The 18062-nt window shown below is 36.9% G+C and overlaps 1 protein-coding gene across 3 annotated transcripts in view; it reads right to left on the reverse strand.

Annotated features, from left to right (window-relative positions):
• GABRA1 (gamma-aminobutyric acid type A receptor subunit alpha1) overlaps positions 1–16294 on the reverse strand; it is a 49820-nt gene extending 33526 nt beyond the window's left edge. Inside the window, exons 1-3 of one of the 3 annotated variants that reach the window (XM_070414472.1) lie at positions 15719–16294; positions 13282–13373; positions 9234–9346 (exon numbers count right to left, since the gene is read on the reverse strand). In XM_070414472.1, coding sequence (XP_070270573.1) covers positions 9234–9346; positions 13282–13358 — 190 coding nt within the window. In that variant the 5' untranslated portion in view covers positions 13359–13373; positions 15719–16294. The other 2 variants (XM_070414473.1, XM_070414471.1) reach the window with 2 other exon arrangements.
• Between the last annotated feature and the right edge of the window lie 1768 nt (positions 16295–18062).

An 18062-nucleotide genomic window follows, 5' to 3' on the forward strand; every position in this document is an offset into this window, starting at 1 on the left:
ATCCATCAAAATACTCTATTGAAGAGCATGCAACATGAGTCAGGAATTTCTAATGAAGGTCAGTTAGAATGTTTATACACCTAGCCAAAGTTAAACATAAACGAACCCCTTTACGTAACTAGGAAATAGTCTGAAAATGAAATTTATTTAAAATAACTTGTTTGGAAGACATGTTGAAAAAACAGATTCTTCAGCATATTTTTCAATCAAATATCTTTTTCATAATAATCCTTCACTGTCCAATGTAAAAAAAAACCCAAAAGATTCTTTAAATGCACACACATGTTCAAGTTTTCAAGGAAGTAACATGGAGTAGAGTTATGTAAAATAGAATTATGATGATGATGATGATTGCTCTTCTTACAATGATTGGGGAATATCTTCAAGTAGTTCATCAATGTAAATGAAGATTTTGTTGATAAATAAATCAATTCAAATAAGCCTTTTAGCAAGCACACACTGCAAAGATATATTTATATATAAAACATATATATATGTAAATATATATATATATATATATATATATATATATATGCTATATTATATACTCTGTTAGACCACAGTAGATCTGTTCTTACTTGGGATGTCTTACAGTGTTGATACCCCGCTGATAAGTATTGAAATAACAGATGTTTTGTAGTGATAATTCAAAAAGATGATTAGTGCTTGAGGCAGAAATGAGAAAAGCCATGGAGTATAGTAAGCAGTAAGCACAGTGGATTATGAGTCAAAAGACTCAGATTTTAACTGTGATTTTCCTGGAGAACAAGCTGCATGATGTTAGGCACTATCCTTTAATCCCTCTGAGCATCCATGACTATTAATAATGAGATTCTCATCTCAAGAAATAATACCTGCACAGTTGACTGCATTGCATTGGAGTGAGGGTTAAATAAGATTGTGATGCCAAAAATACTTTGAGATGTATTTCCTGGGTATATTAAATTCGTCAGCAAATGTGTGTGTAGCATTTCCTGTGTCAGGCAGGTAACAGTAACACATTGGTGAGCAAAAGTGCAAATGTTCTTGTTCTTCTGTAGTATATCTCATAGTCTTTGAGAAAATATGTTTTAGATAGATTAGAAACAGATTAGATAAGTAGGTATTATATATATCATTATGTACAAATACACAAATTATACTAATAAATTTCAGATTACTGGGAATTCTCTGAAAGAATGTCTTTTGAAGAGATGACTGTAAACTGAGACTTGAAAGATGAGAAAATGTCAGGGAGGTGCAGATCCAGGGAAAGACATTTCAAGGAGAGGAAAGAATAAGATTCAAAGTAAGTATGTTATGTTTAAGAAACAGAAAGTTTGCCCTGGCTGGTCTACTCAGTGGGTTGAGCATAGTCAATGCACCTAAGTGATCCTGGTTTGATTCCAGGTCAGGGCACATACCCAGGTTGCAGGTTTGATCCCTAATCTGGGTGTATGGGGGAGGCAACAGATGGATATTTTTCTCGATGTTTCTCTCTCCCCGTCCCCTTCTTCCTTCCTCTCTCTCTAAAAAAATTAATTTAAAAAAACACACAAAGGTTAATATGTCTGGAGCCTGGTGTTGCTGATGATCATGATATAAGATGACACTCTAGTGGCAAGTAGGCCCACACCGAAAGGTGTTTGTGCATTTCACTAAGCAGTTGACCTTTATTCTAATGTAAAAAGAAGCCTTTGGGTAACGAAGAGAAATTATGTCAGTTGCAGTTTAAGAAGATGGCTAATACTGTGTGAATAATGCATTGTAAGAGTGTTCAAAGGGGGTTGGGGAGACAGTGAAAAATTATAGGTGATGTTTTATTAGAAATGCCTATCACAACAACTTATTTACTAAGGCCTTGGCCATAGTTTCACTGGAAATGCTGTCTCCTGCGGCACTCAGAGTATTCACTATGCCGAGTTCCAAGGACTTGTACCTTATGAAGGAGGTCTACTGCCCCCTCTAAGCTTCTTGGTGGTCCATTAGTCCACGGAGGCAGTCTGTATGGAGACTAAATGGACTCACATTAGTCACCAGAATAAAGTGTATCTTTAAATTTTACTTTGAAATGGCCCTGTTTGGAAATTGAATATATCCTGGACTCCCTACATAAATATCAATGTATGCTCCTGGATTGGACAATGTTTCTGCTCCCTGCCAATCTTTCTGGAACATCCTTCATTTTCATCCCTTAATGTGTTAGAATAGTTGGCAGCTTTCCCTAGTTGGTATGTAGTGCTACTTAATTTTGTGTTTAGCTGCTAAAGATGCAGAGAGGGTGGAGACTCCCACTTCAAGGTGTCTAAATAGTTCCTGATCCTTTGTTGCCTTTGCATTTCAAGAACTCGGGTGATACAAGCAACTCCTAGGGTGGGGGGAACAAAAGGAAATTTTACTGTGGCAGACATTTATCTCAATTCCACTGAGAAATTTCCTCCTTCGCTCCTTACATTATGGGCAGTTTCTCTAGAGAGAGGGCTGTTAGAAAAAAGTATGGCTGCTGTGTTGGAGGAATGGGTTTCTTTCCCTCTATGTTAGTCTTGATTGAGTAACCTGCAGTCACTTTGAGGTAAGATACTTCTTTTTTCCTATTTTAGTTATATGAGAATAATAATATAACCATCTTGGAGGGAGGCAGCATCCACTTAGGACTTTGTCCTCTGATGTTTTCCAAAGTGGCAGCATTCGTGACGATTAATAATGAGATTGTCATCTCAAGCACTCCCACATTATTTTTCAGATAAAGAATTCAGATTTTACCTGAAAAAAAAAATGAATCATCTATAGAAAAGATTTTTTTAAAAAAAAATCAATATTGTTTCTAGAAAGAAGATGGGAAATGAAAATTAAATGAAAGGTCAAAATAACTGCACAAAAAAATCAGCTGCATCCTTGTACTAGTCATCTGGCCTTTACAAGGAGAGCAGAGCCTCGGTGGCTACATTTTATCTTAGGAAATTCTTAGCACTGCACTGGTAGACGGTTTCTACACACCAGGAAAAGATGAGAGTAGAAAGTTCTGATATGCTGGCACACCCCTTTGGGTATTTGGTTGGATTCATTAGACGAGCTGGCTTCATGAGCTGACTGGCGATGTCAGCCTGCGAAGGCTGAGAGGTGCTCTCTGTTCATTTTAACAGTTCCTCTTGGGTTTTGGTAACTGCTTTTTCACTGAAATTCAACTGAATTATGGGATGTCTAGATATACGATTTCTGTGGAAATAGATTGCATTATGCCAAAGTCTGAGCATCTGCTACACACCTTGCATTAAAAGCACCAGATAAAACTACAGCAAATTCAAAACGAAGAATTCAAGAATAGAATTTCAAAAGATTATACTCAAGGCCACTATCTGGGACAGTAAATATAATAACAATAACAAATATTGGATAAATCTAAATTTTTAAAATTTGTTTTTGGTATTGTCAGTATTTTAGAATCTTTTTTTATTTTATCAAAAACTATTCCATTGTGACAGAAATATATTTTGTCCTCTAACCTTTTGAAATTCTAGCTTTTTCATATAAATATAAAACACATGTTTTAACTTTAGTTGAACATGAATAAAATGGTTGCCTCTAATCTCAACATCACACAGGGTGCGAAAAATAATAAAAGATCACATGGATATCAGATATCTTATAATCTTGAGATAGAACAAGGCTGACATTTTTATAATGTATTAAACTGTATTGCTTTCTCTATCCCTTAGTAATCTAAACTTCATAAAGTTGCATACAATTTTAAATTGAAGTTAAGCCAATTTTTCCCCAGAGCATTTAGTTTTCCAACTGCACATATTTTGACATAAAGACACATATGTAAGCCAAGATCCCAAGCTAATTCCCCAAGGATCCAATGCCACCTGGCCAGCTGCACGCATATCCAACCCAGTCAACTTACGTAGTTGGAGATGTTTAAACCTTAAAGCAGAAGTCTCTTATAATAATTGGGCTAAACGAAGTCTGAAAGGTCTTATACTGGCATAAAAAATCCAAAATGAGGGAAATTATGTAAATAAGGAGAAAGTCTGCTTTGTGACAAAGATTGTTTGTTAAATAACATGTTAGTGCTAAAATACCTTAAGAGAAAACTTGTTGTACTCAGTTTGCCAATACTTATCTAACTGATACCTCCAATTAAGTAAAATATAAAACAAAGCAAAACCTAAAATCTATGACACAGGAAAAAGAAGAAAATATTAACTGAGTATCTGTGAAGTAGGGAGAAATAAATCCTGTTCTTCTACCTATATTCCTGCCTACCAGTTCACTTCTACCTACTCCCATCCATCTGGGTTTGTCACCTGATGGTGCATCTCTTTTCCTTCTTTATCTATATGGTTTGATGATGAAATCTTTGAGAGGTATCCATCATCCTATGCATTACTTATTTAGATTAAACTTAAGGCAGTATTGAGAAATTACAACAATATTTTTAGGAAATACCCTTAGTAGGGAGGGAGGGGGTGAAAAGTTCTGCAATTCCTTTAACATGTGACTCAACCAAGATCTCACTTCTTTGGCTCTTTCCTGGTTGAGTTCCATTTAAAAATGGCTTTTGCCCTAATCTGTTTTCTAAGGAGTGAAATAAAATTGTTTATAGAAGCAAAGGTCTTTTGTGTGAGAATGAACCGGTGAGCAGGAGGAAGGTCAACCCTCAGCCTGGTAGCAAGCCCTAGACCAGTGATGGTGAACCTTTTGAGCTCGGCGTGTCAGCATTTTGAAAAACCCTAACTTAACTCTGGTGCTGTGTCACATATAGAAATTTTTTGATATTTGCAACCATAGTAAAACAAAGACTTATATTTTTGATATTTATTTTATATATTTAAATGCCATATAACAAAGAAAAATCAACCAAAAAAAATGAGTTCGCTTGTCACCTCTGACACGCGTGTCATAGGTTCGCCATCACTGCCCTAGACACTAAACTGGATGTCATTAACCTGGCTCACCCTGGGATTTTGTCATATCATCAATAAAGTGTCACCTGTACATATGGTGGGGCAAAAGGGAAGCTAAAGATGTCACTGGAAAAGGCAATGCTTGTCATTAAAAACCCAAAAATCTTTCTTCTGAATTAAAGTTTGGATCTATTATTATGGGTTCTTTCTGCAACCCCCTTTCCAGAGTGCCAGGGGCCACTCTGATGGTGGCTGAACTGCAACCAGATGGGTACAGTTCAGAGGGAGCACTATTTAATTTTTTTAGAAAGTTGGAGAGAATTCAGGTTTCTTTAGTTTATTATAATCACAGTCAATAAGGAGAAACTTGGGAAAATGAATATCAGAAAAGTGTGTAGTTTGGTCCTGATTTGAAATAAACAGAGGAATCCTGACTCATCCGGGAACTCCTCAGAATGCAGATCCTTCTCCTCTACCGAGTCTTCATGTTGCTCTCCTTCCCCTTCTCTACCCCCTCACTTCTCTCTCTACTGTCTACTTATTTTCAATACCCTTTTTTGCTCTCCTTTCTTCTCTAACCTGTACTTTCCTGTCTCACCATTCTTTCTGGCTTTTGCCTTCACCCTTTCCCCAACCATTGTACTCTTCTATACTGGCCATGCTTTATTTAGGTCAGTACAGAAGGTCAAGAGCCTTTCAGAAACATTGTTCAGGCCCTGGCGCAAGAGGGAAGCAGACCTCCACACCCTCCCCTCAAGGACAGGGATTTTAAATGAGAACAAATTCCACAATTACTGACAATTTTGATTTGTATTTTCTGGCTACTGGTTGTATTTCAATTCAGGTTCACTTAGAGTTTTCTTCATTTATTTTGTACTTAAAATATGAACAAAGTCAACTTAGTTTTCTCTTTGTGTTCCTAAATAGAATATATTAAATCATTAGAATTCCATACATTTTATTCTTTATCTCTTTCATCTCAAACACAAAGCCCCTTCCAGTATATCTTGTCTATATGTTATCCTTTTATTTTCATTTTCTCAGCATTGCTCCTGGCCTTGAAAAGGTAGCCTTGTTAAATAGTGTTATAATATCTGCAGACTGATTTCTGTCATCGGGACGCACCAAGTTAACTATTTTGTTTCTTAGTTATTGGACCCTGGGTATATATCGCCACAGAGTGATGCTAAACCTTCTGATGCAGTGCGTGTTTCTGAAAAAAAAAAACAGGTCATGATGAATTTGCACACACAGAGTTCCTTACATTAGTCTCAAGTCTCAGCTTGTCACATTTTTATATTTTCTGAGGGCATTCGGAACAAAATATCCCTGCCTTCTGCACAATGTGTTATTATTTTTATAAAACCAGACTTTTGCCATAATAATGAAGAGAGTGAGCCCCTTTTTCTTGCAAGAGTAGATTACCCCAGCTGTGATAATAAACCTACTAAGAGGATTCTTTTACACCCTTAAAAGTCAAGGACAGTCTTTCAAATATTTCCTCTACATATTTTCAGCTGAAAGCAAATGGATTTTTTAAAAATAAGTCTTCATTGTTGAAAGTATTACATATGTTCCCCTTTTCCCCCCATGGATAATATTTTTTTTAACCATTTTGTAATGGAAATCTACTGGAATACATAACCTACCAGAAATCAATGGTAAAGAAATTAAATTAAATAATTTTACAGAGAAATATATATTAGATCATTTCAGTTTATGGCATCCAGACACAATGGAGTTAACATTTTTTCTCTAATTCTGTAGCTTATTGTTTTTTTAAAAAAATCTACAGTCTGTATTTAATATTATGAGGAATAGTTTTCAAAAGACAGACATTCTCAAAATGTTCTTAAAATTTTTAATGACTCAACTCTGGGAATTTTTGTAATAAACATATACCATTACATCCTTTAAGGCTAAAAAATGCACTCCAAAAAAACTACAAAAAATAAGTTAGTCATTATTATTGAAGTTTTTTCCAAAATCTCATGTCCATTAGATTGAATTTCAATACCTTACAGGATGATACATAAAATAGAAATAGAGGAAAATTTTTGAGCTACTTTTTAATTTTTTAAATGTTTATTATATCCTCAAAATCACTTTTAAGGAATCATAAATATCAGAAAAATTATCTTTAGCAAAGATTAAATGACATTATTCTTTTCAATTTTCCCAAGTCCTTGAATTTGCTGTTACAACAGCAAATTTTATCTATTTCAATTAAGTAGAATATACCTTGACAATAGTCAACTATCTATTTCTCTTCTTTATTTTTTTCTTTATTGATTAAGGTATTACATATGTGTCCTTATCCCCACATTGCCTCCCCACTCCCCACCCCCACTCATGCCCTCACCCCCTTGGTCTCTGTGTCCATTGGTTAGGCTTGTATACATGCATACAAGTCCTTTGGTTGATCTCTCCCCCTTACCCCTCCCCTCCCCTACCTTCCCTCTGAGGTTTGACGGTCTGATCAATGCTTCTCCGTCTCTGGATCTGTTTTTGTTTTATTTGGGGGGTTTAATAGATAATAAAAGTAAATTCTATCAAAATAGTATTGTTGCTGTATGGATTAATATTGTTGTTTTTGCTAACAAAAGGGATGTGTGAATGTGTGTGTGTGTGTGTGTGTGTGTGTAAATTCTTTAACAAACCGAATACGTTGCACAGAGCTTAGGAAGAATACTCATTCACATGTAAAAATATTAAATGGGATTTCTTAAACTAGAATAAAGACCTGGTTTTCTAGATGTCTTTTAAAAATTCTGCTGATTTTGTAAGGATTTAAATTATAGAACCGGAAGGAGAATCGGTAAAGAAATTAGATCCATGCCCATCAGCACGTTAAAAAGTCTTGCTTTTTAAAAGTTATGTCACTATCCTGAGTGTTTCTGCTTTTCGTACTTTCCTTCCGTACCTGCAGTCTTTCTAATTTATTTCAAATATTATGAATCAGGAAATAGTTTTCCTGAAACCAATTCAGATGCTTAGATACACACAGACATTACAGTAATACATCGCATACACCATTATACACTCCAAGTTGTGACCCATACATTTTGTCCCATAAGATTTTTTTCCAAGGACATAGTAAAGGAAAACTTGGTGGAACACAAACCCCAAGGAATTTGTTCTAGAATGAACGTTTGGAATTGGTAAGAAAGGATCCCTGGTTAAGATCTGTGACATATATTTGACTTGTGTCTTTGACAAAGCAGTTTCCCTCCCACCCCCGCGACATTAATGGCATTTGGCAGCGTCAAAACAGACCCATGATCCACATTCAAGTGATGACACGACCCAAAGTATTTTAAAAATGAAGTCTAAGTCCATACTGCCATTCAGTTTTTAAATCACATTTTGAATTCTTAAGCTTCTTATGGTTTTCATGTCTTTACTGTCTAAATGAAGAAGAGATGACTTTCTTAATATTTCTATTTAATTTAATATTGTTATTAAATAGTTTCTATAAATTCTTCGGAGAAGGTACAGCATCAGTAATAGTTGGGAATCCTAGATTCTAACCTAGGTTTCTTGTGCGACTTTGGATGTTAATCTATTTCTTTGCTTCACTTGTTTTTCTCTGAGATCAATATTTTGTTTTGGCTTCGTTAGTCTTTGTTTAACTAAAAAAGATAGGTTGATTATCTTATTCAAGGGTTATTCAAGTAAGTGTGTAATGTCTAATGCTATTTACTTTTATTGTTATAAATATTGTGTTACTAAGTCTTCTTCCTAAGCAAAATTTTATTTGTATAAGCAATTAAATATAATTGGTTATAATAAAAATCTATTAATATAACCAAATAGCAACACCAATACAAAGAAAAATACACTTTTACTTCAGAAAATAAGGGTTTAAGTTTTGAATGCATGGTTTATAAAAATTGCTACCATCTATCTTATTCACCTTTTATCTCAGAGGTGGTGCTAATCTAATGCAAAGTAATGGATCAATGAGTAATATTCCAAAAGTAATGTTCAGAGCAATCGATTCAGAGATATTCTACTTGAATTCAGTGCAGGCACAGCAATGCCGAATGAAGTAGCTGCACTCTTCAGGCTGGAAGAAAGAATATTAACCCCCATTTTTCCCATGTCTAGTAAAAGTAAAGTATCTTTAATGTTATTATAAGTTTGTATCTGCCTTTTACTACAGATGCATATGTACATGGAACTGCCCTGGTAAATTCAATATTGAGCAATCTATTAAAAATAGGGTTAGTAATTTAACTACATGCTACCATTTTTATTACTTTTCCATTTAGATGGAAAGCCATGATTTAAAAGTAAGGGCCTAATGTTGTTCTCTAAAATTAAAACAATCATGTGACCCACCTCCCAATCCTGGTCTTAGGCGATTGTCATAACCATCTAGGAGTCGGTCCAAAATCCTGGTGAAGACAGTGGTATTGTCTTTAAGTTCATCTTGTATTGAGGGTTGTCCATAGCTGAAAAAAGCATAACAGGAGGTGATAACTAAATGATAACATTTCTACTAAAACTTTTTCTCAAATAAAGCCTTTCCCCAGATTTTCCTACTTCCTTCCATTGAATCTTAATATGAAAATTCCTTCTGATGCAGTGAAAAAAAAATCTTATTTTAATTCCGACCACTTTCTCATACTTGTTCTCATGGGTGATAAGCTCTTTATTCTAATATTTCTAACCATGGAGGGAAAATTATCAGGAAATGAGTTCCTTCTCTTTACATTCATAATTCTCAGCACGTAAACGCAATGCTCTAATGTGTTTTTTTCCGGGCATACAAGAAGGTTAATGCATATTGGGGGAGAAATTTTGGGAGACTTCTTCCCAAGTAAAAATATATATACTTATGAGCTACCGAGATAGTTAATAGTTTTATTTTCATTTATTTAACATGGAACATAAGCTAAAATTTCACCTCCTAACATCCCTTTCTTTATCTACTTCATGTACATACATGTGTATTTTTCTTTTTTCTTTTTATTTTTTATCTTCACCCGAAGATATTTTTCCATTGATTTTCAGAGAGAGTGGAAGAGAAAGGGAAAGACACATCAATTGGTTGCCTCCTGCACTCATCCTAGCCAGGGCCTGGGCCCGGAAGGGACCTGCAACTGAGGTATGTGCCCTTGACTTGACTCGAACCCGAATCAAACCTGGGACCCTTTGGTCTGCAGGCGGATGCTCTATCCACTGAGCCAAACTGGCTGGGGCTGTGTTTTGCTTTTTTGATGTTCTTTCAAGATAATACAGATGAGAAAACTAGAAAACGTGTTTCTTAACATAATTATATTTTTACATCATTGAGTAGTTTCCATTCACCTGAAGGTTTATGAACCTATTTAGGTAGTTTTATAATTTGTTTATTCAAACCTCTAATTAATTGACTTTTTGTCATTTCTGGTCTTGTAAGTAAAAAGTACCTTGAAAAAGATATGGTCCAATATTCTTAATTTATGGTTTACTAAACTGTAGCGTAGGATTGGTTTTTTATTTAAGAAACCACAGCTACTTGTGAGCAGAGCTTGAAATAGGACCCAGTTTTCTTCACATTTTAGTCTAAAACTTTATTTCTATTCTTCTATATTGGAGTGCTTGTTTATACTTAAATCTTTATAGTTGAAGGTGTAATTATTCTTTACCATTGCTAGTCTTTGAGTTTCAACCACATAGTGACTGCAATTCAAATGTTGTGCATTATTACATCAATCACATTATTATATTATCTGTGCTCCTTGAATCATATTTTATGTAATGATTAGGATGACACCTCCAAAATCCTGTGAGGGAGAAGTCTTCTAATTTAAGATGGATCACAGTCACTGATATATTTCAGAGATAGCTCTGACCTTGAGTAAAAAAAAATGTGGATTAGAGTATAAAGGAGAAAACTTCCACAAAATAACACTTTCGTATTTTCTGTTTAACATGCTTTGGCTTGAATCTTGTGTGTTCATATTACTGATCAATCTAAAAAACAAGTAGTAACATATGCAACTAGGATCCACTTATTTTACAGGAGCAAGATATATAACCAAAATGTCATTTCAAAAACAAACATGATTGTTTAACTAATTAAATTTATATCAGCAAAATGTAATGGCTATTTTTTTCTGATAAATTTTAATTTGATAAAGTTATAATAACTAAATGCTATTCACAATAGTCAATGCATAGAATATACCTCTATTAAATGATCTTTAGTTCTCCTAAATTCAACATCAATATCATGCAGATTAAGGGTTTACTCTCCTTTGGTAAAATTAAACATCTTAGTAGTTTTTGAAATCAACTTTTTAATGAGCTCTGTGTCTTCCAGCATGTCTCCTTAGTCGATGATAGCAGTAAAGCAAAAATAGTTTTCTGACTGCAATTATTTACAAAAACTCTGTCACAAAACCAACTGTCAAATGTATCTTTCAAGGATATTAGAAGGTCATCCTGATAAAGATGGAAAAGAAATGTTAGCACACCTTACGTTGTGAGAGGGCCAGATCAAGTAATTAAAGGAAGAAAGCAATAAAATGAGAAGGGGGAAAGATGAGATGGGTGACATGACAGGGCACAATTAGATTGTTACCATGATTCTTAGAATATGGAGTTAGTTATCCATTACTTTTATCTGTATTCCTCTTTTCTTTTTTTTTTTACAGCTTATATCACATTCAGGAAATGTTTTCCCCCCCTTGTTTTAACCTGTAAATGTATTCACCAATTTTTTTTGCATTGGAATACAAATGCCAAAAGATATGTATCCCCACACTCCCAGAAAACCAGTTCTGTCATCACAATTGGAATGGTAACCTGGTTTTTAAATGTGATTTTATAAACAGGTATTCTTACTTTATTTCTAATTTACTATGCCCCATTGTAATTGTCAGAGAATAGCCCTGGGATAAATATAATTGATTTGCTATTAAACACTCATGCCGATATAATGTTTCCTAAACTAAATATATAATTTGGTGAGAAATGTCAGTTACAGTACCTGATTTTGATTCCATATGAGCCACTATATAATAAAACATTGTGCACTACCTCCATCTACAGGTCATTACAATAGTAACACTTCATGTAAATTTTCAAAAGCAGTGAAGAACAGTTAACTCCTCAGATTAAAAGTATCTGGCAATAAAGCATTTCCTGTTCATCTGGTAGTCATTATTTACCACACACAATAGCAAAAATAAAAGCAACTTCTCAATTTTAACAATCCTCCTAAATTTATATCTTCCCAGGCTATTCTTTCCCTCTGCCTTACTCAAAAGGGCTCACTTTCCGTTACATTTGGAAGAATCTGAGATTTTTATAATACGTCTAAGACTTTTTTATGGGCCACAGGAATAGACTACATAAGAAATATAAGAGTAGATTAAAGAATAATCTGAAATAGTTGGTTATTTATATCATTGCTACTATAATATCTTTATATGCTCGGTTGGGTCATTAGCAAACATTTTGAATATGGTTAAGCATATTATTAAATTTGTCTTATAACTTGTCTCCATAGTAGTTATGCTTAAATTAAGAATTTCAATTTTATCTGCTATTCTCAAATATTTTTCTGGGATATTTTACCTCTACTGGTTATATAAGTAATGTTTTCAAAACATATAGAGACTTATGACTTTCAAATTGCAAATATTATTTTGAACTTTTCACTACCATATAGTCATAAGTTTCTCTATGATTTTACAACTGGTTAAAAATTTTCTTGTTAAAAAATCAACTCACATAGTATGCAGACATTAACTGAGGTAACTTTTCTATGAATAAGAAACCGCTGGTTTTGTTCAGTTACAGATGAACTGTGAAAAAAAGTTCAATTTAAGACTTAAATGTTGAATTAATACATTCCTCAATAAAAGCATAAGTGTATTCTAACTAACATACAAATAAGGTGATTATTTTTCATACTGCTCTTCTTTATGCTTAACTGGAATTTTATTGCAGTTAAGTTTTTTGAATTCCCTTAGTCATGAATTCATCCAAGGGCAATTTTCTTCCCACTAAAACAGTGGTTCTCAACCTTCCTAATGCCGCAACCCTTAAATACAGTTCCTCATGTTGCGGTGACCCCCAACCATAAAATTATTTTCATTGCTACTTCATAACTATAATTTTGCTACTGTTATGAATCGTAATGTAAATATCTGATATGCAGGATGTATTTTCATTGTTACAAATTGAACAGAATTAAAGCATAGTGATTATTCACAAAAACAATATGTAATTATATATTCAATATGTGTTTTCTGATGGTCTTAGGCGACCCCTGTGAAAGGGTCGTTCGACGCCCAAAGGGGTCGCGACCCACAGGTTGAGAACCGCTGCACTAAAAGAATAAAATGAAAAGTTACAGAAATTCTCATGCAGATGTAAAATAAAGCGTCCCCACCTTCTTCCAGTCAGTGTGCCCAAAAGGAGGGTCCAGGCCCAAAGATAGTCAAGGAGACGCAGGCTTTTCTTCTTCATCGCGGGCTTGTGCAGCTGAAAAGTAGAACAAGTAGAGATCAATGTCTCTTGTAAGAAACATCAGGTTATAACCACTAGGGCTGACTGAGGCAGTTCAGATGAATGCTCTGAAGTCAGGAAATGACCTCACTGGGCTATGACACCTCACTGGAAGCAATGGAAACCTGGACCTTCCATTCTCCACTGTCCCTTCCATTTCTCCATTCAGAAATATATCAGTCTCTTAATTTCTCCTGTAAAAGAATACAAGTTGAAATACTCTCAGGTTCCAATATTGCTTCCAATATAAGAACTGTGAGTTGTTTTTTCTCTCTAGGTTTTATACTTCCTCTAGAGTTTGCATTACTCTCTTCTTGTTTTGTTTTGTTTTGTTTATCATCTGAGAAATCTGACCTTTCTGATTCACGTTCCCCGCAACTGAACTATGCATTGAAATGATTAAACTGGTGTCTGTCACAGAGAGAGAATATTTGGGGACCAGAATGGGGAAGGTTAAAAGGCTTCATGACTGAATTCATCTTTGCATTCTGGATGTGCCTTGATTTCAGAAGCAACTGTACTTATCTTTTAAAAAAAAAAAAAAAACAGCAACATACGAAACACACTGTTGAATGTCAAAGTCGTGCTTGTATTTTCTGCCTGTGATTGCCTTGTTAAATATGCTCACAATGCTTCGGCGAGGCTAAGGGACACACTTTACAGTCAAACCATGTGCTGATCTCCCTCGCACACGCATACCACACTCACATCAGTGCACGCAAACATGCCCACACATATCTTTCAAGCCCTCTCGTATTCTGCCAGGTTGCTGTTAGAAAATGTTTCATCTCCAACAGATGGAAGCTGAGTGCTTTGCTTTGCATAAATAAGGAACTCTTTTTTCTCTCGTAGGTAAAGTGTAATCAATCACCATCTGATTGTTGAATTTAGACTTCGTAGTGGGATGCTGGAGAAATGGAGTATGGAAGGCTTAGATATTTTTTTTTAAGTATAGGCTATTTGTGGAGTCAATTTTTAAAAATCACTACACTACCTAGTTAAAGAGCAGATATGGCAACACTTGATTTAATGTGCGATAATTCATCCCAGTCATAATATGAGAAATGCTCAAGGTATTTGTTAGCACTTTTCTAAATGTATAACATATCTTTTAAAACCCATTTTTCACTAAGCACTCTATAATTTAATGCAGTATGCCTTTAAATACAGCTACCAAATGCTTTCCACACTCACTGGGATCATTTATATCAGCAAAAACCATTACAAACAGGCATGTAAGCAATACAACATAATGTGTTTAGAGTGAAATGGTCTAGAGATAAGAACTGTGAGCTTCATAGTCTTTTACTTAATTTACTGCCTGGCTCTGACACAGATGAGTTGTGTATGACAGGAAATATTAGATAAATTATATTATGTTAAAATATTGCATCTAAATTACACGATTATAATTCACCCTTTTATGAATCTTTGACGTCTGTTCTGAAGGAAAAACAGTTTCTCTTACCCTATGAATACTTGTTGGTTTTTATTTTTTAAAAAATTCCTGAAAGGGCAAATGAATCCAAACAAAACCCCACGGCAAGGTACCATAGCTTTCTGTGCTCTAACGTTTTGGAGAGAGGAAAACAAACCTACCATGGCACTTGAGTTGTTCCGTGAGAAAGTTTCTTGCAAATACAAGCATAATAGTTTAAAAGCAACGTTAAGCTGCCTCCTTCCCCCTTCTCCACCTTCCACCTCCCCCCACCAAACACACACTCCAAACACCCCCATTCCATGTCACCCATGTCTGTCCAACGGTAAGTTGAGTTTTTTGTGTTAGGAATACGAGAGACCCCTACGCCAGAGGGCATTTCAGCAGCGTGTCCACTGACGGGGGAGAAGAGGTATTTTTGCAGCTGGAATGGGAGGATGGCTTCCCTGGCTGGGATGGACCATTGAGACCGGATTTCGGTCCCAGCCTTCTTAACTTTAGGCTGTGCCCACCGAAGCCCCTCCCCACCTCATCCCAACTCCCTCTTGGGGAGAAGGGGGTGGGAAGGAAAACAACAACAACAACAACAACGCGACCAAAACAACAGGTCACCACCCACCCTGTGGAATAAATTCTGATCTGCTTAAGAAAGGGGGAAAGAAAAGAAGAGAAACAGAGTAAAAAAAAAAAATACCCCCATATCGCTGCGGTTTTCAAAAGAAAAACATGCCTTTATTCTACCTGCCAGGGGAGCGGGCTCGGTCCTGGTCCCCCTCGCTCCCTCGCTCCCTCGCTCCCGCGTCTGTCGGCAGCAGCCCAGTCTCCCCCGCCAGGCAAAGCCGTGGTCCGAGCTCTGCATGTCGTGGTCGGAAGCAGCACTTACCTCGGGCCCCCTGTGGGCACCGATCGCTCCAGACCCCGGCGAAGTGTCTGCGAGAGAAAACCGTGCGGAGCCGGGAGCAGCCGGAGTCAGGGGCGAGCCCGGAGGCGAGCGGAGGGGCGTCTGCGCCCAGCCTCTCACTCACTCGGTCTGAGCCATCATGGACTCTGCGTGCTCCTCTGCCGAGGATTTCACACCCAGATTGGCTCCCCCAAATCCAATCCGCGGCTCTACAACAAAAGATTTCTCTTTACCGAGACAGTAGTAATACGTCCCAGGGCAAACCGGATGTGAAATAGGCGGTGACTTCATGCCAGAGAGATTTTATTTTAGAAAGGAAGGTGGTACCAGTCTCTGGATCTGGAGACCAATCCGCCCATTTTTTTTTTATATATGCAGCACAATTTAACTTGCACCGCTTTGGCCCTAATCTCCTTCCCCGAGCTACAGACTCAGATCCTTCCACCACCCGATGGCTTCGAGCTTTCCCCGGTTTGAGGGGAGTCCAGATGGGGGAGGGAAGGGTAGACAGGGGGAGAGACCTAGGATCCACATTCAGAATTTTTTTTCCCCCACTTTCAATTTAGGAGCACGCGATGTTGATGTGCGCCTGTTAAAAACAAAGCTGATCAGGGCAACTGTTCGCCTTTGATCAAAATTGTCAGCAGTGCATGCAGATGAATGAATGCAAGCCATGGAACAGGGAGACGCCGGGCTGCACATGTGGCGCACACTGCCCGCGCCTCCATCTCCCGCACACTCACTCCCACACACATGTCTGAGCGCCCGTCTTGCAGAGTCACGAATGGGGAGGAATGGCCGGGAGAGTTCTGGACAGCAGGGAGCTGGCTACGGGGTTTGGAGAATCGTTCGCACTTACACAGGTTGTGAGCGCTTTCCAGCCCACCTCCATCTGTAGCTTAGAGGACAGCGAGAACATGCTCGGACCAGGTTTCTAACCTTTGGATGCAAGTGTTTGTTTACTTTGTGATGGGAGCAAACACGGGCTTCTTACATGTGAACTGTGCTGGGTCCTTACGACAAGGGACAAGGAGTATTTAACTTTCAATGCATCGCCCAGATCCTGTCTAGGTTTGAGATTCCTATCTCCATTCCCAGAATCTTCCCTTTGCCTCCAATTCTATCATTCTAGGGAGTAGGAAAACAAACGGGAGAGGGGGAGGAGAGATGAACAAAAAGATGTTTAGAAGTCAGGACCAAACCCGCTTCTGCTGTTTACCCCTGCCCTCTTCTGTCACCCGCCCTGGCTGGTGGCTCTCCACCCACGAGTAATTATGCATTTAGGGAAGGAGGGTGTGTCTCAATAGCAGTCTAACTAAATTTCCAAGGAGTCAGGGAAGGCTGTAGTTCTCTCCTTGGATTTTGTGAATGGGTGTTTGTAGTAGAGAGGAATTGGGTGCTGTCTTCCTGGGATGCTTTACTGAAGGGACCCAAAGCGCTGGGAGCTGTTCCTTCAGCACTTTGGCCAGAACTAGGTAGAAAAGATGGGTGCCTCCAGGTAAGGCTTCTGGTAAATAAACTCTGAGCTTCTAACTTTGGTGAGCTCCTAGCCATTTTTCCCCAAGAGGACTTCTAGCAGAGGAGATACTTCTGATAGGGGCAGGGCTTGGCTAAGCAAAGGAAACACCAGTCCATACCATGCATAGGTTTTTATTCTACAAGTGTTGCTTGGTTTTGTGCTGCAACAACAACCATCTTCCATGATGAAAACTTAAGACAGGTGACTGAGATGACAAGGAATATAGCATTGAAGACCACATTCACAGTCGGGTTTGGTTATCTTCTGAGTTTTCAAAGGGAAATGTTAACGGGAAATTATTGCAGAAATAAATCTTTGAGGAAGGGAGAATTGGAGACCAGCTTATGATACCCTGTTTCTGGGCAGGAGTTGCCTACTCTGCCGAGACTTAACAAATGTTAATATATTCTTAAAGATACCCATTAAAGAAACATCATAACTGCCCTATGTTAAATGACCCAATTTTTATTTAATTTGTTTGTCCATTAATTTAGTTATTTATTGAGCAGTTCTGAGACTAAAGGTTCGAAACCTGAGGTTAACAATAAGAAAACATTGGTTTTTTACCTGATAATATATAATGCAATTCCATAGTTTTGTTTTGACTCAACAAAGACTGATAGTCCTAAAAATGTGATCTTTTAGTGTATTTTTCTCTTAGTTGAATTGTTGCAGCTTCTTTTACTCTCCTCTGAAAATTGAGAATAACTTTATTTCCTATACCTAATGAATGCAACCAAATCACTATACTGATTATGTTTTTATGAGCACAGCCACTGAAACTTGATCATTTGAACAGTAATCTCT

The sequence above is a fragment of the Myotis yumanensis genome, unplaced genomic scaffold (assembly GCF_028538775.1).
Source record: "Myotis yumanensis isolate MYYU_CA2020_CCGP unplaced genomic scaffold, mMyoYum1.0.hap1 SCAF_5, whole genome shotgun sequence".
Classification (NCBI taxonomy): domain Eukaryota; kingdom Metazoa; phylum Chordata; class Mammalia; order Chiroptera; family Vespertilionidae; genus Myotis; species Myotis yumanensis.